Source organism: Urocitellus parryii, chromosome 6 (genome assembly GCF_045843805.1).
Source record: "Urocitellus parryii isolate mUroPar1 chromosome 6, mUroPar1.hap1, whole genome shotgun sequence".
Taxonomy (NCBI): Eukaryota; Metazoa; Chordata; class Mammalia; order Rodentia; family Sciuridae; genus Urocitellus; species Urocitellus parryii.
This window is the reverse complement of record NC_135536.1, coordinates 12,245,620-12,269,932: the sequence shown is the minus strand read 5'-3', so window position 1 is coordinate 12,269,932 and position 24,313 is coordinate 12,245,620. Positions and strand designations below refer to the sequence as shown.

Genomic DNA, 24,313 nt, shown 5'->3' with positions numbered 1-24,313 from the left:
ATGATCCTTCCACCTCATCTTCCAGATAGCTGGGATTAGGAAGTACACTAACTCACCCAGCTCTCATCCTTTGCCTTAGTTTGTTTGGGCTGCCATAACAAAAATACCATAAACTGGGCAGCTTACACATAACATTTACTTTTTATAGTTCTGGAGGCTGGGAAGTCCAAGATCAAGGTACTGGTAGATTTAGTGATCTGGTGCTTCCAGATTCACAGATGGTCATGCTTGTTTTGTATTCTCTCATACAGAAGGAGCAAGGGAGTTCTAATTCCATTAATCCCATTCATAAGGGCCTCACTTCACTTCCTAATACCATTACATTGGGTGTTAGGATTTAACATATGAGTTTTGGGGGGATATACATATTCAATCTTTGGCATTCTATCACTGTCCCCAATCCCAACTTCATGTCTTTCTGACATGCAAAATACATTCATTCCATTCTGATAACCTCAGAAGTGTTAATTCATTTCAATATCACGTCAAATGTCCAAAGTCCAACATCTCATATAAATATCATCTAAATCAGATGTAGGTGAGACTTGAATTATGATTTATCCTGAGATAATTTTCTTTCCAGCTGTGAACCTGTGAAATCAAATAAATTATATGTTTCTAAAATAAAATAAAATGATGGGGACTTGGGTTGCAGACACCCAGTGTTGGAGCATTTACCTAGCATATGAGGAGTACTGGGTTCTCTTTCTAGCACCATCAAAACAAATACAACAGTGAGACAGGCATAGGATGGACATTCCCATCCAAAAGAGAGAAATGTAAAAAAAGAAAGGAATGACAGGTTCTATGTAGGTCCAACACCCCAAAACATTAAACTTTAGGCTTGAGAAAAACCTTTGATTTGATGTTCTTCCTTCCCAGCAGCTTTGCTGGGTAAGGGTTGGGCTCCAAGGCTCCAGGTGGTCCTGCCTCATGGCTTTAGGGAGCCTGGCCAGCATGGCTCTCCTGACATTGCCCGAGAAGGGATTTCCATGATAATCCTGCTGCCATGTCAGTTTTCTGCCTCAGCCTTCTCTGAAAGGCTGGGTCCTGTGCTCATGACTCTCTTGGGCTCCACTGAAATCTAGGTGGAAGCCCTCACAGCTTTGTCGGTGCAGCACATGCTATGTTGGGGACAAAGGCACTTCACTGAGGGGCAGCTGAAGCACAAGGCATCAGAGTGTAGGAACTGGAAGCAGCCAGCAGTGAGGTGGGCCAGGTGGCAGGTGTGAGGTCCCCCAAGTGTGGGTGGCTTCTTCTTTTCTTCTCCCCCCCCCCATATCTGGGATTGAACCCAGGCACACTTATCCACTGAGTCACATACCCTGACCCTTTTATTTTTAATTTTTAGGCAGGGTCTTGCTAAATTGCTGAGGCAGTCCTTGAACTCGTGATCCTTCTGCTTCAGCCCCCTGAGTTGCTGGGACTATGAGTGCACCTCTGTGCCAGGCAGCTCTGAGGATTCCTAAAGTGTCATCCTCCCTCATCTGGGGCAGCAGCTCCTGCCTTCTCCTGGGAAGGCTGGCTGTCGTTAGTTTCTGTTCAGTGCTGTTTATTAGTTGCTTAGTTGTGCCCTTAGTGTTCTCTTCCTAACAAGTTTTTCTCATTCTTTTAATACAGATAAGCAGAGAATTTCCCAAATCTAACTTTTGCTGCTTTTTTGATTAACATTTCTGTCTTTAAATCATTTCCCACTTCAGGAATTTTACTGTAAGCAGTCAGAGATGCCAGGCTGCTCTTTCAGCATTTCTCTAAGAACTGTGCTCAGCCAGATAGCCAGTTTCATCACTCAAAAATTCTACCTTCCACCAAACACTAGGACATCAACATAACTCAGCCAGGTTCTTTGCCACTGTGTCACAGGATGGCCTCTCCTCCAGCTTCCAATATTGCATTCCTTATTTCTGTCTGACACCTTATCAGAACCTGTCCTTTACTGTCCATATTTCTACCAACATTCGTTCAGGATCACTTAGGCATTTTTTAAGAAGATGGAGGCTTTCTCAAGGGCTCTGTTCTTTTTTATCTGAAACAGTTAAAAGATCCATTCATAGCTATGTAGGCTTTTCTAGAATGTACCTCAAAACTCTTGTAGCTCCTACATATTACTTAGTTCCAAAGCTGCTTCTGCATTTTTCGGTGCTGTTATGGCAACACCCTACTTTTCAGTGCCATTTTTCTGTCTTCCTCTGTTTCAGATACTATAACAAAAATACCTTAAGCTGGGTGGCCTGTGTGTGCAATAAACACTTATAGTTCTGGAGGCTGGGAAGTCCAAGATCAAGGTGCTGGCAGATTCAGTGGTCTGGTGAGGACCCACTATGTGGTTCATAGACAACCATCTTTGTCTATGCCCTCACATGGCAGAAAGAGCAAGGGAATGCTGAGGCCTCTTTTATAAGGGCACTAATTCCATACATGAGTGTTCTGCCCTCATGAGCTAATCATCTCCCAAAGACTCCCACCTTCTAATACTACCACTAAATTTAACATGAATTTTGAGGGAGCATATTTAGTCCATAGCATTTTTTAAGTATAAAATGATTTATGATTATCATATGGATTTAATTAAAATGTATGTTTGGGGGAATGTTATATCTCACATTTCACTGTTTAGCTTCAAGGACCATCAAAATATCATTTACATTTAAGATCTGTTATGTTCTGAAAAAAAAACCCTTAATTTGAATCTAGTTAATTAAAGTCTTACCATGTAATAAAAGATTGTTACTCATTTATGTATTTAATTTAAAAATAAAGTCTTATCATGAAACCTAGATTCTAACATTGAATGGTAAAATCCTGTACTTTGAGGTACTTTGAGGTACTTTGTATATGGATTTGTATCTGAGTTTACCTACAAATGACAGTGCCGTGTTGAGCAAGTTCTTTAACTTTCCCAAGCTCATGTATACTCATCTATGAAATGGGAATAATTCTTCTTATAGTACTTTAAAGTGTTGTTTTGAATTTGTAGTGAGTTAAGTATAGGTAAAGTGCTTGGCACAGTGACTGGCACATTGTACCAAGTAAAAGAAATGCAAATTCTATGGTTTGGCATTTTCTTCATAGAATTGAATATTTTTATCTGAATATTTTTATCTCTACTGTGATCAGGTAGAATTATTTATCAGATTATTTCCAATGTATTTTCATATGTTCATGGGAAATGCTTATAACCAGCTATTTTATACTAGGAATTATAGTTCTGGCCCCAAATAGTCTTGTGATACGGGAAACAGTTAAAAAGTAAAGCAAAATCCACTGGGGCCGAGTACACAGACATCATTCTATTGTTTATTTTTTTTTTCTTAATCTTATGGCTTGTCTTTTTAAAAAAAAAATTTTTATTTGTTTTAATTAGTTACACATGATAGTACAATGACCTTGACATATCATACATTTGAATCAGATGGGGTATAATTTCTCATTTTTCTGAGTGTACAGGTTGCAGAATCACATTGGTATATACACACAGCAATAATAATGTCTATTTCATTCTACTATCCTTCATTTACTCCCATCCCCTCCCCTCCCCTCCCATCACTTCTTTCTATCCAATCTAAGGTGACGCTATTCTCTCTCTCTTTTTTTCCCTCACATCTTCATACATGTATTTTGTATAATGATGAGGGTCTCCTTCCATCTTCTGTGAGATTCCCCTTCTCTCTTCCTTTCCCTCTCACCTCTCTTCCCTATCTAGAGGTAATCTTCTTCCCATGCTCCCCCCCACCCCGCCCCTTATATCAGAGAAGACATTCGGCATTTGTGTTTTTTGGGGATTGGCTAACTTCACTTAGCATAATCAGCTCTAATGCTATCTATTGTTTAAATATTTACTGAGAGAAGCAACAAGTGGCAGCTTGTTTCTTTTAGCTGATTATGTGTCAAGGACAGAGCAGAGCACTTCCTCAAGTAAGAGGAAGGTTATTCATTGAATAACCTCCATGTACAGGATTCTCTGTTAGAAATGGTGATAACCACACAGAAATACAAAATATGACTCTTCTGGTGGAACTTATTTAATTGGGTCAGTCGGGCATATTTATTTAAGTCATTAATTAACCATGTAAAGGGTATGTGGAAAGTGCCAAATAAATGCTATAGATGGTGTTAATTAATCATGGGGGAGAACTCCAAGAATTGAAATGATCAGGAAAGGCTTTATTTCCTTGAGCAAAGAAAATATGGATAGAGTTTTGATTGATAGGATAAGTAAGACATTCTGTGAGGGAAATAGTTTAAACAGAGGAACTTTCCAGGTCTGTTCAGGGGGCAGTAGGTGGAATACTACAGAGGTTCATGTAGCAGAACACGCAGACAGACACTGTATAAGAGAAAATGTCTTGGAACATGTGTCCTTAAACACTCAGTGGTGGCTTAAAGACAATATTCCATTTCTAGAGTAACTATTCAATACATTGTCATTGAGTATGGGACCCTATGGTTAATAAAACAAAACAGATCCCACCTTCATCTTGTGAAGCATATTGCATTTTGGAGGAGGGGAAATATATTAATCAAGTAATTATAAAACCAAGGATAAAATTTCAGTTGTGACAAATGCTTGAAGTACCTTGTATTATAAAACTCTATGAAAGGAAATTTTGCTTTTGTTGAGGAGTTCGGTGGGGGCTTCTCAGAGGAAGCAAGTTTTGGTACAAGAATTGAATGATGAGTGAGTTGTATTAAGAAGATCTACAGGATGGGAGTGAGATAGAAGTTCAGGTGGCAGAATCTTGTGTCAAGAAGGAGCCTGGCAAGCCAGTGAGACTGAAAGGTCAGTGTAGATGGAACTCTAGGGGAGGGCTAGCTAGTATGAGCTGAGAATTAGAGAACATTCAGGATGTTGTAGGCTGTGTTAGGCAAGAAGTCCTTTGTTTATATCATATCTAATGGGAAGCCACTGAGGGGTTTTAAGTAGATGCAATGGAGAATGGAATGAGAAAGGGCCAGATTGGGTATAGATGGACTGATAAGGCACTCATTGCATTTGTTCAGGCATACATGTCAGGCAAGGACAATTGAAATAGAAAAAAAATGGATCTACTGAGAGCTATTTATGAAGTCAAATTGATAGGACTTGGTGACACATTGGATCTAATGGGTTTCTTCTGACTTGCTCTAACTAGGCATGGAGGTTATATTCATTGATAAATGAGGCACCAGAAGATGAGGCTTCTGAGGGAAGAGCAAGAGATCTGTTTTGGACATGCTGTGTTCAAGAAGCCTTTGAGACATCTCAGAGGAGATGGTAATTAGGTAGTTGTGTTATAGTTTTGGACCTCAGAACAGAATTCTAGACTAGAGATAATGAATTCTGAGCCTACACCTGAGTGTCAAATGACCTCATCCAATTTCACATAGATGGCTTCTGTAGTTAATATGAGTGTGAGATTGCTTGGGGGAGAGTGCAAATGAAAAGTAGAGTGTTTCTTGGTTCAGGCCTCTAGGAACTCCAATAGGAAGTGGACCTGTGGAAGAGGGTGAAGTTGCCAAGGAGATTGAGAGTTTCCTGCTTAGCTAACAGATACTTTAAACTACATGTACAAATGTGTAAGAAATCCCACTATTATAATATTCATATATAATTATACATAATTATAACAAACCAATTAAAAAATGAAAACTGAAATAAAAGCTGCAAAACACTTTTGTGGTTTGCTCAGTAGGAAGTCTTAAAGTTAGCTCTACAGTATCAAGGGCTGAGATAGCATCTTCGTGTTTCCTTAGATTTTCCCTCAAGTTTGTGCAATGGCTGCCACAGTGGAGGTCATTATTTCCTCAGACAACCACATTCAAAAACAAGATGAGTTAGAGTCGTTAGAAAAAGGTCTCCTGGTTGGCCCTTTTCTTTTAATCAAAGAGGAAAACAATATGAGAAGTTCCCTAGAAGTTTTCTCTCTTAGGTCCTACTGGCAAGGATGGAGTCCTGTAGCTGCAAGGGGATTTGGAAAAGTCTGTGCATTGGCAGATGACAGGGAAAAGGGGTTGTTGATAGCAGTGTCCAACACAGGTGATAGGAGAGGGTCATGTCACATCAGGAAGCCATGGGAAGAGAGTGATTTTAAAAATGACAGCGGTCAGCAGCACTGAATGCCACTGAGGCATCAGTGAGATGCAGACTGAAAACCATCCACTGAACCGAGTGCCATGGGGTCACTGGTGGCTGAAATGAGAACAATGTCAGGGTCATGATGGAGCTGGAAGGTAGAGCAAAAAGACATCTAACTAGGATGACAGTGTCTTTACTCCTCAAGTGAACATGGGAAATCAAGGGAGCTTGTTGCTGTGTAGCTCTGAAAAAATTCTTTCCCAAAATGGAATTACTGCTTGCTCTAGTCAGCTGTTTTGCTGCTGTGACTAAAAGATCTGACTAGAACAATTTTTAAAAAATGTTTATTTTTTATTTATAGGTGGACACAATATCTTTATTTATTTATTTATTTATGTGGTGCTGAAGATCAAACCCAGTGCCTCACACATGGTAGGCAAGCGCTCTACCGCTGAGACAACCTCAGTCCTGACTAGAACAATTTTAAAGGAGGAAACGTTTATTTGGGGGCTCACACTTTCAGAGTCTCAGTCCATAAAAGGCTGGCTCATTCCTTGGGGCTCTAGGTGAGGCAGGACATCATGGTGCAAGATTGTGAGGGAGGGAAGCAGCTTTCATGGTGAATAGAAAAGCAGAGAGAGGTCTCCACACTCCAGATACAAAATATACACCCAAAGCCACACCCCAATTCCCACCTCCTTCAATTACCCCTCCGTTAATCCCTATTGGGATTAATTCACTGATTGGGTTAAGACTCTTATAACCCAACCATTTCTCCTATGAATCTTCTTACATTGTCTCACACATGAGCTTTTGGGGGACACCTCACATCCAAACCATAACACTGCTCAAGTGATAAAACTCTCATTCTAATCCCATCAGTCTGTCGGTTGCTATCTGTCCATCTTTGGGCAAGATAGGAAGCTATTTTTTGAACTGAAACATGGAGGGCGTGAGATAATATGCCATAAAGCTTTTAGCCTGATACTTGGTACATAATGAATTCTCAATAAATGAGCTTTCATTACGATCCTGTTTTCCCTTCTCTGTAGTTTTTTATTGCATTGATACAAGTTTATGTTGCAGAAATATGATCACTAAAGACTTTTATTAACATGTCTAGTAATATGATATGTGTCATACTTCTCAAAGATCTTGAGTAAAGCTTGATAAGTCAAGAGATTATGGTATTTTTGAAAATATGAATATGTTACAATAAGTAATTAACAATTTAATGATTGGAATTGGAAATCATATTAAAGTAGTTTATGTATCTCAAAGGATGTTTGGTATTTACATTTCATGTGCACATTACATTTTCTTCTTACAGTGTATCATTGTCAGTTACTGGAATGCCTCATGAAATATAAACAAGAAGTCTGGAAAGTAAGTTTGGGGTCAAATTTAACCCATAGTCACTACATTAATTTATATAAAATGGTAAAAATTATTTGCATATTGTATCTGTTGCTTAGGTCAAAGCTATTGTTGTCTTAGTTTTCTTATGTGGCAGTGGATATTCTTTTTTCTTTACTAAACTATCATTTAGAACAGTGTCTTGACAGATAAAGTAATTAAATACATCTTATTCTTGAAATTAGGCAAATATTATGCTGTATGACATGTATTTTTTTTAATTTGAAAAGTTGAGAATCTGCTTTCTTTCAAATAGGAGATGTGAATTGTTAAGAAATGTGATTAGGAAAATATTTTTTTAAACTGATGTATGTTATTCTAAACACTTTCTTTGAGTTGGGGTATCGCTCAGTGGTAGAGTGCTTGCCTAGCATGTGCAAGGCCCTGAGTTCCATCTCCAGCACTGCAAACAAAACAAAATCCCTAAAATCTTTCTTTAAGATGAATCTAATTTGGGAAAAATTGTTATAAGACAGTGTACTTTTGAATTCTGCCCAGAGGGATCATTTATAGAAGAAAAAATAAATGAGCAAATAATGAATAATTATAATGCTATAATGTGGTCTAAACTGTGAAGCACACCTGGATGATGGATTCCAGGAAAGTGACCCACCTCATCCTCTCCACTGGAATTCCCATGCTCTAGTAATATTGAATGAATATTTATTGTTATTTGATGGTGCTAAGTCAAAATATGCTTCCTGTTTCCTGTAGGACCTTTTGTATGTTATTGCCTATGGGCCTTCACAAGTGAAACCTCCAGCTGTGCAAATGCTTTTCCACTATTGGCCCAATTTAAAACCTCCCGGGGCAATAAGCGAGTACAGGGGGTTGCAGTACACAGGTAAGAAGAGAAGAGGCCTGTGATGCCCCGTCTTTATTTCTCCTATGCCACATGTGGCTCATGGATTTAAAAAAAGTCTTGCGGGATTATATTTACTGTGCCTTTAAACACTGTCATAAATCCTTTCTGAAACTAGGTGGTTTAAAAATAAATTAACTGGCCAGTTGTGGTAATCCAGGCTACTTGGGAGGCTGAGACAAGAGGATCCCTTGAGCCCAGGAACTGGGGGCCAGCCTAGGAAACACAGTGAGATTCCCATCTCTTAAAAAAAATACAATAACTAAAACCAATTTTAAAAGTATTTATGACATCATAGCAAACTGCCAAAGTTCCAATCCCATTTGCTATATACAGCTGGCCTACAGTTGTAGCTATTGATAAAATTAATCACTTCATAAGCCTGAATGGTAAGAGTAGTACTACGCATTTGCTCATCATTTAGCAGAAACTCCAGCTGGCTAATTCTGCTCTGAGATTCTTGGCAGCACTTTCAGTGGTGTTTCCATTTTATGCACTAAATAAAAATTAAGTGATCCTGATAGCACCATTGGTCAGGAAGACTCAATAATTGATGAGTCTTGGTAATTAATCATGTGACGTAAACATTAATTTTAAATGTAATGACATATCTACCAAAAAACCTTGCAAAACAAACAAATTCGAGGTCCTACATTGTTATTTTTGTTTATGTGTCATAAAAACGAAAGGGCGAAAATCCTTTATGGCAAATGGAGTTTCAAAGCACAATCCCACCCCCCCCAACTCCCCTACCCAGCTTAATTTAACACATGTTTTTCTGAGAATGGGAGGGGTGGGTGTTTTTGCAAGGGCAGCCTTTGTTCAGATCATTGTGAGTGTGTACTAATGTTCTGAGACTTTACTAATTTGTTGGCATCACATCTTTACAAAGGTGATTTGAGTTGGTTCTAAGAGGATTTAACTTATTTTAGGTGTCTGATTTATATTCTTGATGAAAGATTTAAAGCCAAGTGTTACTAACACCTATTATTTGGGCTTTGATGGTCCTGTGTGGGCTTATTTTACCCAGACTAAAGGTGGGTACAAGAATAACAAAACAATTAAGATAAATAATAAGTAAATTTTTTGAAGTTGGAAATTGGCATCATTGGTATTTTATATCATCAATAGAGAATGTTTCAGTGTTGCTAACTAGATAATATAAATGTAAAAATTAGCAAAAATGTTGAACACATTAATAGAATAAAAGGTGAAACTATTGAAGTATTAGACACCAAACCTTTCTTATTAGGTCCCTGAAATAAGCACATGTGTGATGTTTGAATGGATAATCAACATCAAATGAAGATTATTTATTTGATGAGTAGCTACTATGTTCCAGACACTATTCTTTTGTTGATGATATAGGAACCAACTCTAAACCAGACCTCATGGAGCTTAATACAATCTGGATGTGAATCATTCATTTTATTCCACACATGTTTTTGGGGTGCCCATTATTATTAGCCAGGCATTATTCTGGGTACTGATGGCAAAGCAGTGAATTTAACAGACTAAAGTCATTAATATCTTGGAGCTTACATCAGGTTGTGGGGAAAACACCTGGACACTATAAGTGCTAAGGTGGAGCAAATACAGAGAGCTGTGGGAACACATAGAAGGGTCTCCAAACCTACCCTGATGGTGGGCTAGTTTGGGGAGGTGCATTTGTTAAGGAAGGTTCTAAGTAAAGGACATTTGAGCTAAAACCTGAAGTATCAGTGTGTACACACTAGATGTCAGAAGGGAATAAGTGTGATTGGGTTAAATGTAAGTGTGAGGCAAAAGGAAATCCATGGTTCAGAGGTGGAGGTCAAGAATAGCAGGGTAGTACTCAGGAACTGGAGAAAGTCAAATGCAGCTCCAGACAGTGGAGCTAGAAGAGAGCACTGAGAGGTAGGCAGAAGGGTTGACAGAGCCTGTGAATGGGGTTTGGATTTTACACTATGAGCAAAGGGAAACCAGGTGCAGGTTTAAATGGAGAAGCCACTTGAAGACATTTGCCTATCCAGAGTATCCCATAATTCCAGCGCACTGACAGTCCCTTCCACTTACTCCTGTGGCCATACTTTCTATAAAGGTCTGACAAACCTGTCTTCCCAAAATAGCTTAGGTCATGCCTACTAGGATCAGAGCATCTCTTTCATCCTCTCTTGAGTTGTTTGACCAAGACATGGTTGTCTCCGGTCCTTCTTGAAATTGTATGTCCATGCTTCTGTTCACTCAGCAATGTGTTATGGGGCACCTTCCATGTGCCAGGCCTTATCTCAGGCCCCTGGGAGGTAGCTCTCTTACAATTTGCATTCTGGTAGACCATGGAATTCCATGCAGGGAACAAAAGATCATGGAAAATTAATCATTTTGGTCTTTATATTACTATGTATTCAGCATAAGCTGTTTGTCAGACATTGTTCTAGCTGCTTGCTATCTAATTTTTCAGCCTTCTAATTGAACACAATTTATGGACTAAGCCCCACAGTAGATCTTTTACACTTTCTCAATTCATCTTCACAAAATTTTTCAGCAGTAGGTTTTCTTATTTCAGTTCTGCAGATGATGAGTGGGAAACAGAATTTAAGTCACATGCCTTATTTAACACAGATAATGAAGGGACAGCTTGAATGTAAACTTCACATTTTCTCTTCTAACAGTGTGATGTCACTTTTATGAATTAAGTTCTTAATTAAATTTTAGCTAAAGCATTAGAATCTTTCTTCAATACCTGCTGAAATGAAAAGCATACCAAAGGATGTATAGTTAGATGGCACTGCAATCCCAAATATTCTCAATAATAAAATTTATATAGAGATAGGATTTTATGGGCTTCAAAGCTCAAAGATGAAATCTTTCTTAGGGGCCAGCAATTTTTGTATGTTTTCCCAGTGATTTATTTCTTTTTTGAAAAGTAAATTTAATTTTTATGAAAGGAAATAATTGCTTATAGAAAAATTAAACCAACACATAAGAAGGAAAAAAATATATTGCCACTTAGAAATGACCACTGTTAACATTTTGGTATATTTCTCTCAAATTTTGACACATGTTTTAAAGATCATATTGTATAAAATGATACAAGTTTCCCCTCAACTTTTATTGTATATTTCAAATACAGAGACATTTAAGGAATAATGCTATGAACACATATAGTTTTAATAATTGTTATTAATTTGCTGTAATGTATATAAACTGTATTGCTTTTTTGGGGGGTACTGGAGATTGAATTCAGAGGCACTCAACTTCTGAGCCACATCCCCAGGCTTATTTTGTATTTTATTTAGAGACTGGGTCCTCACTGAGTTGTTTAGCACCTCGCTCTTGCTGAGGCTGACTGAATTCTCCATCCTCCTGCCTCAGCCTCCTGAGCTTCTGGGATTACAGGAGTGTGCTACTGCACTCATCTAAACTGCATTGCTTTTTAAACATAGTTAACAAAAAATATTTACAACTTATATGAAGAAGATAAAATAATGAGGATTTAGAGATCCAAAATGTTTACTTATTTTTGTTTTATTGATATATACAACAATATACACCAATTTTGATTAAGTATGAGTGTTAAAGATAAAAAAATTGGAGTCTCATATATTTTATGTATAATTAAAATATTTTTCTCCTGTTTAAAAAAACATACAAAAGATTATAACAAGTTTCTTGATAATGAAAATAACCATTATATTGTTCTAAGCAGCTCTGCTTCTGTAAGAGAGAAAGTAATTACTTAGCAATTTTCTTGTTATAGTGTCCCAACTAATAAATAATTTAGCCTTTGTAGCAAAGAATACCACCAGTTGTTGTTTAGTTTAGATTTGCACTATAAGACAAAAGATGTGGCATCAGAGTTACATTTCTAAGACAGAGACTTTTGCTAAAAATAGGGAATAACTAGATGTTAAACTTAGGCCTGTCTACCACATATCTAACATTAGTATTAGTATTGTTGGATTCTTGAGTACAAGCAGAAGAAGGTCCATCAGTCCTTTACTCCTCATTATTGAGTTCTGAGTTATCTTTTCTGGCTGAGGATTGAACTTACTGTACCACTGAGCCCAACACAGTTATCTTTTTATTATCTTGATTTTATCTCCATATAATTAAAATGTTTTAAACTTTTTTTATTGGTGCATTAGACTCATGCAGAAAACCCTCATAAATTATTTGTATGTGGAATGTCTCTCACAATGTGCCTCCTCTCAATAATTATCTCTTTCTTCTTCCAACACCAGAGATTAGATTTGTCTGTTTTTGAGTTTTATAGAAATGGAAGTATCCATTATTTATTTAATTTTTTTTGTGTGTGTATGTGTGCATGTGTGTATATGGCCCATGGTGCTGAGGATAATTGTACTTTATTAATTTTTATTGCTATAGATAGTCTATCAAATGAATATGCCATGTTTACCTATCTCTTCTTCTATTCATGGATATTTGCGCCCATTACAAATAATACTGCTATGAACATCCTTCTGTATGGTTTTTGGTATAAAATTGCATGCAGTTCTGTTGGGTGTATGCCTACAATGGAATTACACACGATCAGAGGGTGCTCACATGTCTAACTTTAATGGAAAATAGCAAACTACTTCTAAAGTAGTTATACTAATTTTTATTCCAATTATCAGCATATGAATATTATTTTTATCTTATAATTCCACATTTTGGGAATACTTTGTTTTGTTAACTTAAAAAATTTTAGTCATTATCAAGGATGTGTTGAAATATCTTATTGTGGTTATAATCTGCCCTTGCCTTATTACTAATGAAGTTGAACACTTTTTCATGTTATTGGCCACTTGGATGTCCTGTGTATATAATCTTTGTCAGTGATATATGTCAATTATAAATACCTTTTCTTATTTTTTACTCTCTGAATGTAGTTCTTATTTTTAATTTTAAAAGAGTGGCAATCTTTATGTTTAGTCTTTTTTATATCTTATCTACGAAAAATTTTCCATACCCTAAAACTAACACAATGTTTTTGTTGTCTTCTATAATCTTTGCTTTTAACCTTTTAGATGTATCTGGAATTAATTTTTCTGTATGGTGCTGAGGTAATGTTCTTTTTTTCTCTTATGGATAGTCAATTGACTCAACATCATTTATTGAAAATATTGTTCTTTCTTTACTGCTCTGTAGTATCATTTTTGTCATAAATCAGTTTTCTACTTAAGGATGATCTGTCTCTGGATTCTTTATTTAGGTCTATTTAAGGATGTCTCTGGATTTTTTATTAGTTCAATTGGCATATTTTTCCCTTTGCGGATACCACAATGTCTTAATTACTATAGCTTAATAATAAAATGTCATATCCAGGAGTGTGAACCCTGCCATCTTATTGTTGTTCTTTTCCTCTTCTTCATTCTCACTCTTCCTGTTCTTTATCCTTTTCTATTTCCTCTTTTGAGAATAACTTGACTATATCCAGCTTTGTTAAGTTGAAGATTTTGTTAAGTTAAATGTAAGTGCAACAACCAAGTGCTAGGATTTTGATTGTCTTCAGATTATGTTGGGATAATTTTGATCAATTTGGGGAATTGATATCTTTATAATATTGAGTCTCCCAATCCATTAACATGGTATTCTCTATTGTTTTCCTTTCTTTACTTTCCCCCATTGCTGTTTTAGTGTTCTGTGTATATTTTTGATGTTATTGCCAATGATATACCTTTTAAAAATTACATTTTCTAACCCTTTGTTCTGGTATGTGGACATGTAATTAATTTTAGTGTATTGAATTTGTATCCAGCAATATTGCTAAATCATTTTTAATTCTAAAATTTATTGTGATAGCTTTGTTTAAAAAACTTTTAATGTATTCAACTATATTGTTATTGAAAATAAAAGTATAATGTTTCTTTTTCAATTTGTAAATCTTTTATGTATTTTTGCCTTATTGCCTGGCTAAAACCTATGTTCTGTGCTCATGTCCAAGTTCCTTCATGATTTCTTCTTTGTCCCATGGATGATTTACAAGGGTAATTTAAAGTTTGGTTCTTCTTGGTCAGATAACACACTTTGCTTTATTTTACATAATTGACATTTTTAACACTTTCTTTAGGGATAAGCATATAGTTATTTTCGTAAACATTTGTATGTACTTAAAAATTTGTATTTGGCAGTTGTTTTTATAGTGTTTTGTATATGTCAATTAAATCAATTTTAAATTGTGTAGTTCAGATCTTCTTACTGTTATTGCATTTGTGTTTATTTTTTTTCCTATCAGTTACCAAGAGTAGAGTGTTAAAATATCTTACTCTGATTGTGAATTTGTCTATTCCTCCTTGTAATTCTGTTAATATCTGATGTTTGTATTTTGAGACTACGTTCGTTATTAGGTGCAAATTTAGAGTGCAATACTTTTCTCATGAACTAAAACTTGTATCATTTTGAAATTCCTGTTTTTAATCTCTCATGAGGCTTTGTATAAAACTAATGCAGCAACACCAGCTTTTACAAGTGTTTGATGGTTATAACTTTTTTCATTCTTTTAAGATTTTATAGTCTGTATTTCATGTGTGTCTTGTAAGTATCATGCAATTCTTTTTTAAACTCAATTTTTGTGAACTTTGTGTTTTAACTGGAGCATTTAGGTCAAATAAGATTAGCCCATATATAATAATGGTTTCTTTGCTCTTTTTGGCGGGGCAGGTACCAGAGATTGAACTCAGGGGTACTTGACCACTGAGCCACATCCCCATCCCTATTTTCTATTTTATTTAGAGACAGAGTGTCATTGAGTTGCTTAGTGCCTCACTTTAGCTGAGGCTGATTTTAAACTCACCATCCTCCTGCCTCAGCCTCTTGACCCTCTGGGATTACAAGCATGGGCGATTGCACCCGGCTCTTTGCTCTTAAATTCACATTTTTTTCCTCTCCTTTTGGCCTCTTTTTGAGTATATTAAGTATATTTAAATATCTTACCACCTTGTCTTTGTCTTAGTGCATTATTCAATCTTTTTCTATTCTTTTAATCACTACCCTAGAGATTGTACCATACATTTGTGGCTTATAAAATAGTACTTTTACCTTTTTCTGTAAAATGGCAATAGGTTTTAACTTCTTTTATTCCTTACTGATATGTATGCTATGATATTATTATTATAATTTTGTTATATATAAAATAATTGTTATATATCTATAACTTTTCCCCTACAGACTATAATTATTGTTCTATTTAGCTGATATTCATTATGTTTTCTTTTCTCTTGCTCTGTACTCTCTCTCCCCCATTTTTGGCATCTCTTTGCTCCTATCTGGGATTTCATTTTTGTTTTCCTTTTATATTTCCTTTAGTGCCATTCTACTGGGGACAAATTTTCTGAGTTAGTGCTAGTCTGAAAATGAGTGTTTTGCTGTTATTTCTTAAGGATTTTCTCTGTGTATACAATTTTAGATTGGCCGTTCTTTTGTTTGCATTCTTGGCAGGAATTTCATAATCTTTTAATTTTTCTCTCTTCTTGTTTCTACTGTGAAGTCAGTTGTCATTTATCACTCCTTTGTAGATAAATTGCCTTTCTCCATTATTTAATATTTTTCTTTATTTATGATTTTTGGCACATCTAGTTTTGATAATTTGTTCTTGTCTTTTTGTGGAGTTCATATTACTTTCCTATGTGGAACTTGACCTTTTGTCAGTTTTAGAAAACTGTCAGGCATTATACCTCTCTTTAGTTAGAGATAACAGTATTTAATTAAGGCATATTTTGTACATAGTAATATATACAAATATTAAGTGTACAGCTTATAATTTATGAAAAATCTATAATTCTCATGTAATTATCATCCAGATAAAGATAATATAATGTTACCATCACTCCAGAAAATAATGATATGCCTCTTCCAATCATCAGCTCCTCTTCTACACTTAGATTATCACTAATCTGGTTTCTGTGTCATACATGTATTCATTTAATTCAGGTATGCATATAAATGGAGATCAAACAGTATGTACTTTGTCAAATCTGACTTTAATCATTATAATTTTACTTAGGTTAATCCATCTCCTTGTGGATATTAATTCTTTTTATTCCTAAGTAAGTATTTAATTGCATGAATATGCCATAGTTTAGAGGGATTGCTTTCAATTTTTCTCCACTTAGAATAATTTTGGCCTGGGGCTTAGCATAGATAGCTTTTACAATGTTGATGTATGTTTCTGTTATCCCTAGTTTTTATAGGACACTTTTGATGGTGTCCTCTATTTCCTTGTTTTATATTGATCTGTTTAAATTGTGTATATCTACTGTGTATTATGTTTTGAACATAAAGGGATGCTGTAAATTATCAAATGCTTTCTCCACATCTATTGAGATGTTCATGTGATTTTTATCTTTGAGTCTATTGATGTGATGAATTACATTTATTGATTTCCATATGTTGAACCAACCTTGCATTCCTGAGATGAATCCTATTTGATTGTGGTCACTATCTAAGTAGTTGTGTATCCATCAGTCCTGGGCTTTTCTTGGTTAGTAGACTTTTGATGGTGTCCTCTATTTCCTTGTCTTAAATTGTGTATATCATGCTGATTTAGTTTAGGTATATCCTATACCTTTAGAAATTTGTTGATGTCTTCAATATTTTCTATTTTATTGGAGTAAAAATTTTCAAAATTATTTCTAATTATCTTCTGCATTTCTGTAATGTCTGTTATAATATTTCCTTTTTCATCATGGATGTTAGTAATTTGAGTTTTCTCTCCCCTTCTCTTCATTAGCATAGTTAATGGTTTATCAATCTTATTTACTTATTTTAAAGAAACAAATTTTGTTTTGTCAGTTTTTTTAGTTATTTCTTTTGTTTTAATTTTATTGATTTCAGCTCTAATTTTAATTATTTCCTGTCTCCTACTGCTTTTGGGGTTGATTTGTTCTTCTCTTTCTAGAGCTTTGAGATGTAATGTTAGGTCATTTATTTGTTGAATCTTTCTTCTTTGAAGGAATGAACTCCATGCAATGAACTTTCCTCTTAGCACTGCCTTCATAGTGTCCCATTGATTTTGATATGTTGTATTGGTGTTCTCACTTACTTCTAAGAAGTTTTTAATCTCCTCCTTGATATCTTTTGCAACCCATTGTTCATTTAATAGCGTATTATTTAATATCCAGGTATTGGAATAGCTTTTATTTTTTATTTTATCATTGATTTCTAATTTATTCCATTGTGGTCTGATAGAATGCAGTGTTTTCTAAGATTTGCTTTGTGGCATAACATATGGTCTATTTTAGAGAAGGATCCATGTTCTGCTGAGAAGAAAGTGCATTTGCTCATTGATGGATAATATACTCTGTATATGTCAGTTAAGTCTAAGTTATTGATTGTAGTTTTGAGTTCTATAGTTTCTTTGTTTAGCTTTTGTTTGGTAGTTCTATCTATTGGTGAAAGAGGTGTGTTAAAGTCACCCAGAATTATTGTGTTGTGATCTATTTGACTGTTGAACTTGAGAAGAGTTTGATTGATGAATATAGATGCTCCATTGTTTCGGGCATATACATTTATAACTGTTATGTCTTATTGATGTATGGTTCCATTAAGCAGTATGAAATGTCCATCTTTATCCCTTTTGATTAACTTTGGCTTGAAGTCTACTTCATTTGATATGAGGATGGAAACCCCTGCTTGCTTATGTAGGCCATGTGAATGGCCTTTCACCTTCAGTCTATTTGTCCTATAAGTCTCTTGAAGGTAGCATATTGTTGTTTTTTTTTAAAAAAAATACAATCTACCAGCCTATGTCTTTTGATTGATAAGTTTAAGCTATTAATATTTAGGGTTATTATTGAGATATGATTTGTATTACTGGTCATTTTTGTTTATTTTTGTTATTTAGCTTGACTTGGTTTCTCCTTTGGTTGGCTTTTCTTTTACTGTATTTCTTCCCTTTGCAGGTTTTCATTGCTGTTTCATTGTTGTTTTTCATTTTCTCCTCGAATATTTTGCTAAGAATGTTCTTTAGTGCAGACTTTCTTGCTGTAAATTCTTTTAGCTTTTGTTTATCATGGAAGATTTTTATTTTGTCATCAAATCTTAAGCTTAATTTTTCTGGATATAAGATTCTTGGTTGTCATCCATTATCTTTTGTAGCTTAGTATATGTTGTTCCAGGATGGCCGGGCTTTGAGAATCTGGGTTGAAAAATCTGCTGAGATCAGAATTGGTCTTCCCTTATAGGTGATCTGATTTTTCTCTCTTGCGGCCTTTAAAATACTAACCTTATTCTGTATGCTACGCATTTTCACTATAATGTGTCTTGATGTAGATATGTCGTAATTTTGTATATTTGGTGTCATATAGGCCTCTTTTATTTGAATTTCCAATTCATTCTTCATACTTGGGAAATTTTCTGATATTATTTTATTGAAGAGATTGTGAATTACTTTGGTTTAAATCTCTGAACCCTCTTCTATCGCAATAAATCTTAAATTTGGTCTTTTGATGGTATCCCATAATTCTTGGAAGTTGTGTTTGTGATTTCTTACCATCTTCACTGTGAGGTCAACTTCATTTTCAAGATTGTATATTTTGTCTTCATTGTCTGAGGTTCTTTCTTCCAAATGGTCTAGTCTGTTGGTGATGTTATCTATTGAGTTTTTAAAAATTGGCTTATTGTTTCTTTCATTTCTAGGATTTCTGTTTTTTTTTTTTTTTTTTTTTTTAGTATCTCCGTGTCTTTCTTGAAGTAATCTCTTGCAACCTGTTTTATCTCTTTGTTGGTGTGATCTATTTTTGCCTGTATCTGCTCACTTAGGTTGTTCTTTAATTCCCAAATCATTTTAGTTAGTATGTTCTGAACTCCTTCTCTGACATTTCACCTACCTCACTAGCTATGGATTCTATTGTTGTGGTGTCTTGGTTTGTTTGGGGCACTTTTCTCCCTTGTTTTTTCATGATGTCTATGTGTCTTCCTCTCTTGCAGTGTAGATCTGAGGTATTACAATTTCTGTCATATTGTCTTATAGTTACCAATACCTCACTTTTAAGGGAGAGATCAATATTATAGCACTCAATGTACCCAACATGTAGCCATATATCAGTTAGCTTCCATTTTTACATTTACAGTTTTGTCACTATAAACAGAAATGACAAGTTCAATTATCTTCAACCATATAATCAATTGATTTGCATAACGGTTTACAATTTCTTATGGTGGATGAGGGGACTGGGGGGTTGGCTGAGATGTTTATGAGGTAGGCTGTGCGAATATGGAGGTATTAGATTATATGACTAGTGAGAGGATAATAATAGGAAGTTGGTTGTTAGTAGGAGAAACAAGAGATAGGCAATCCTATGCAAGACTCCTTGTTACCTCAGTAACAGGATAACTGTTAGCACCCCTAGTAGAGAAACCTCTGGTGCAGCCTGTCCTTATTGTTGTCTCTTGATAGAAGTGGCAATATCCCACTTTTGTGGCAGTGGCAACCTCAAGCCTGTATGTTTCCTGATGTTGGACTCTGGAGTCACGTTTTGGTGAATAAGGAACCCCAGCTTGGGGTGGCTCTCAGCATGGGCATGGGGTGGCTCTGTCCTAGAACTCTGGGCCTCAGGTGCAGTGCAGACAGGCAGGCTCTTCCTCCAGAACTGCAGGCAACGGTGATGCAGTGCAGGCAGGCAGGCTCTGCCTCGTTTGGTTTCTTTTATACTATTGTAAGTGGAATTATTCAAAAATTAATTTTCAATTGTTTATTGCTAGCCTAAAGAAATCCAATTATTTTATATATTAATCTTTTATCCCATCATTTTTTAAAAAAATTCAGTGATTAGACCTTGTGGGTTGTTGGATATTTTATATAGACAGTGAGGTCATTTGTGCTGCTACTTTTCCAAACTTGGTACCAGTCGTCATTGTTTTCTTTTTAGTTATCCAGGACCTTCAGAACAAAAGGTCTGATGAATAGAAATGGAAAGAATGGACAATATTTCTTTGTTTTTAACTTTAGAGACTATTTCACCATTAAGTATGGTGTTAGCTATAGGGTTTTGCAGTTATCTTTTATGTCAGTTAAGAAAGCCTCATTTTATTTCCAGTTTTCTTAGAGTTTTTATCCTGAATAGGTATTACATTTTATTGAATGCTTAAAGTAAATAAAAGCCCAAAATGATGAAAATTATGTCTTTATTTCATTTCTCTGCCTTTAACTTTTACTTTCCTGAATTTAATTTTTTTCTTCTTTTTTCCTAACTTCTTGGAGTGAATGCTTATATTGTTGACTTACAACATTAAAAAGTTCTAATCACCTGTTTAAAATGACCAGTTTTGGGCTGGGGATGTGGCTCAAGCGGTAACATGCTCGCCTGGCATGTTTGGAGGCCCTGGGTTCGATCCTCAGCACCACATAAAAGAATAAAATAAAGATGTTTGTCCACCGAAAACTAAAAAAAAAAAAATTTAAAAAAAGGACCAGTTTCCCTTACTTTCTACCTTAGCTATATTCCACGAAATATGATATATTCTTACTAGTATTCTTTTAAAAATGTTTAAACATTTTTATTGCTATATTTTCTTTTTCTAGTGTTATTTAGATGAGTGTTGTTTAATTTCCAAATATTTGAGTACAGTTAGTTATCTTTTTTTGATTTCTACAATAATTTCGTACTGTAATTGGTGACTATTGATTTTCTCATTTAACATTATAAAGATGTTAATTAATTTTTTTTTGTTGTTGATGTTACTGGGGATTGAACTCAGGGGCACTTTACCACTGAGCCACATCTCTAGTCCTATTTATTTTTTTGAGACAAGGTCTCGCTAAGTTGTTTAGGGCCTCACTAAGCAGCCAAGGCTAGCTTTGAACTCACAATCCTCCTGCTTCAGCCTGCTGAGCTGCTGGGATTACAGGTGTGCACCACCTCACAGGCCTAATTACTGATTCTACTAGAAAACCATATGCTATTCTTATTTATTGGATCTCTGAATGTAATGTGATATATTTTCTCCCTGCCTCTTTTTAAGATTTCTTCCTGTTTTTTTTTTTTTTTTTTTTTTTTTTTTTTGTAGCTAGTAGTTCCATTATGGTCTACTTCGGTGTTGTAGTCTTTATATTTATTCTGCTTGGGGTTTGTTGAACTTCTTGAATCTGTGGTTTTATGTCATTCAGTTTTAGAAAAAAATTAGATATTATCCTATCTAGATATTTATTCTACTTCTTTCTTTTTCTCCTATCATTCCAAGACTTTAAAAAATATTTAATATTGTCCCAAAGTCTCAGATACTTTAAAGAATTATTTATCTGTTCTTTAGTTTGGATTCATTTTAACCTGTCTTGAAGTTCACTGATCCTTTCTTCTTCTGTGTCCAATGTATTTTAAAAAGTCCATTCACTGAATTATTTATTTTATGCATTCTAGTTTTTTTAATTCTAGAATTTTCTTTTAGTTCCTTTTTAGAGTTTTGGAATTCCCATCTTAGTGATTTATTTTTCTGTAATCTTTTCATATTTAAATTACTTATTAGTCCTTATTCCTAATTCTGAGTGAGTCTAATCATTTAGTTCTTGATTATGGGTCACATTGTCTAGCTCTTTCCCATGTCTTGTGAATTTTTTATTATATGATAGGCATTGGGAAGAATATGTTGTAGAGACTCTGGACTATTTTATTTCCCCCCAAAATATTGAACTTTGTATTTTGCATTTGTGGGAGTGAATTTACTGGTGCATCACTTTCTTCTTCAAGGCTTACTTTTTTAATGTGTTAAGCCAGGCGTATTTCAGATTTTCCTTTAGTCCTAGAGCATAGCTGTTATAGCACTAGCTTCAAGATTTATGACACGTAGTAAAAGCAGTGCTTAGAAGAAAATTTATAGTATTAAAGACAGATTAGAAAGGAGGTCTAAAATCAATAATATAAGCTTCTGCCTTTTTCTAATGAAACGAGCAATTTAAGTCTAAAAAATCATAATAAATAATAAAAACTAGAGAAAACGTTAGGGAAATTTAAATTTTGAATTTCCATTAAGCAAACAATAGAGAAAATATTGTGGCATTATAGGTTTTCGTTTTTTCTCTTTAGCTGAGGCATATTTAAAACATGTCTATTCACACATGAAAGAAAATTCTGCCTTTACTATAGAAAACATGTAGATATTACTTCATTGTTTTCTCACATTTAGAATTGTAAAAACAAGAATAATTTTATTTTTCATAGGACTTCCTATATTTTTCTTGATTCTTGGAGACATTTATTTATTTATTATTAAGGTTTTTGTAATATGAATTAATTTTCCTTGATTTTTGCTTGTAATTTGAAGAGCACTTTCAATCTGAGAATTGAGTTCCATTTTTAATCTTTGTTCAGGAAGTGTCTCATTAGTGAAGTCTGAAATTTCTGCTTTTCTTCCAATTGTTTTTGTCTATTCCTCATGAACACCTACAATAGTTAAGTCAGATTTTTATTTTCTGTGATCTCTAGCAATTGTAGCCACTGTTTTCATATCTTCCCTCTATAGTCTCAGCATCTCAGGTTGGTTTACTCTCTGTCTAGATTTCCTCTTTTTGTTTATTGCTTTCTGTGAAGTTTTCTAATTGTGCTGTTTTATTTTTAGTTTGTTTACACTTATTTTACATCTTATCCAATCCATTTTTATCCCATTCGGTTAGCTTTCCGTCTGACTTTGAATTGCTACGATTTTTCTACTCCTGTTTTTACAGAGCCCATGTGTTCTCATATCATGTTGCCAATTTCACATGGGTAGATCATTTTCAGCATGTGTTTACTTGTAGCGTTCAGTATGATGTTTCTTTTCAAGTATATTTTTGGTTTGTCCTTCATTTCTTTCCTTTTGAAAAATTATATTGGTATAATTTTCATTCAATCAAATGATCCATTTTAAGCATACTGTTTAATAACTTTTTTTTTTTTTTGATACCAGGGATTGAACCCATGGGTGTTTAACCACTGAGTCACATCCCCAGCCCTTTTTATTTTTTATTTTGAGACAAGGTATCTCCAAGTTGCTTAAGGCCTCACCAAGTTTCTGAGGCTCTTTGAACCTGTGATCCTCCTTCCTCAGCCTCCTAAACTGCTGGGATTACAGGTGTGTGTCACATCTAGGTTGTTTGATAACTTTGCAGATGTATACACTAATCTAACCAACACCAGAGTAAAAATATAGAACATTCTTGTCACTCCACAACAGTCTCTTGTTTCTCTTTTCAGTCAGTCCACTATAAGTAGCCACAGATTAGCTTCTTTTCATTATAGTTTTCTTATTCTAAGATTTTTAATGAATGCAATCATATATGTACCATTTTTGTATCTTTTTCTTTCACTCAGCTAATGTTTTTGAGATTTATCCATTTTGATATATTTGTGGTTTATTTCTTTTTTATTGTTGCATCATATTCCATCATCTGGATGTATTATATTGAGCTCGACTCCTTGGTTGTTGTTAGGCTATAAACACTCATGTAAAAGTATTTTGATGAAGGTATTCATTTTTTTGATAAATACTAGTGTGAAAATACTGTGCTATATGATAAGTGTATGTTTAATTTTATTTGAATTGTACAAACAATTCTTCAAAAATGATTGTAACATTTTATATTTCCTCCAGCAATGTGAGGGAGTTCAGTTCTATATTGTTGTCAACACTTATATGTTGATCATATAATTTCTTATCTTTATTCTGTTAATATGGTAAATTATATTGATTTGCTTTACACTGTTAAACTAATTTTGCATTCTGGTGGTCATGTTGTAGTAGTTTAATTTGCATCTCTCTGATGAATAATGATAGTGAACATCTTTTTGAGTTCTTGTTGGCTATTCATATATCTCTTTGTTTGTGTGTAAATTTTGCAATGAGATTTTGGATTTGCTTTTGTTTTACCCATTTTGAAATTGAGGTACTCATTTTATTATTATATGTTGAATATATATAATACTTTTGTCAACTTTTTGTGAATGTCTTTTCTAAGTCAGGGGTTTTCTTTTTAAGTATTTCAAAGAGGAAAAATTTTAAATTTGGATAAATTTCAATTTACTAAT

General features: G+C 34.6%; 1 protein-coding gene across 4 annotated transcripts in view; it reads left to right on the top strand.

Moving 5' to 3' along the window:
* The window catches only part of Unc79 (unc-79 subunit of NALCN channel complex), a 211,009-nt gene that overhangs the window by 9,811 nt on the left and 176,885 nt on the right, over positions 1-24,313 (top strand). For all 4 annotated transcript variants that reach the window (XM_077799972.1, XM_077799971.1, XM_077799969.1 and 1 more), the window contains exons 3-4: positions 7,386-7,441; positions 8,186-8,315. In XM_077799972.1, the coding sequence (XP_077656098.1) occupies positions 7,386-7,441; positions 8,186-8,315 (186 nt within the window). The remainder of the gene's footprint in view (positions 1-7,385; positions 7,442-8,185; positions 8,316-24,313) is intronic.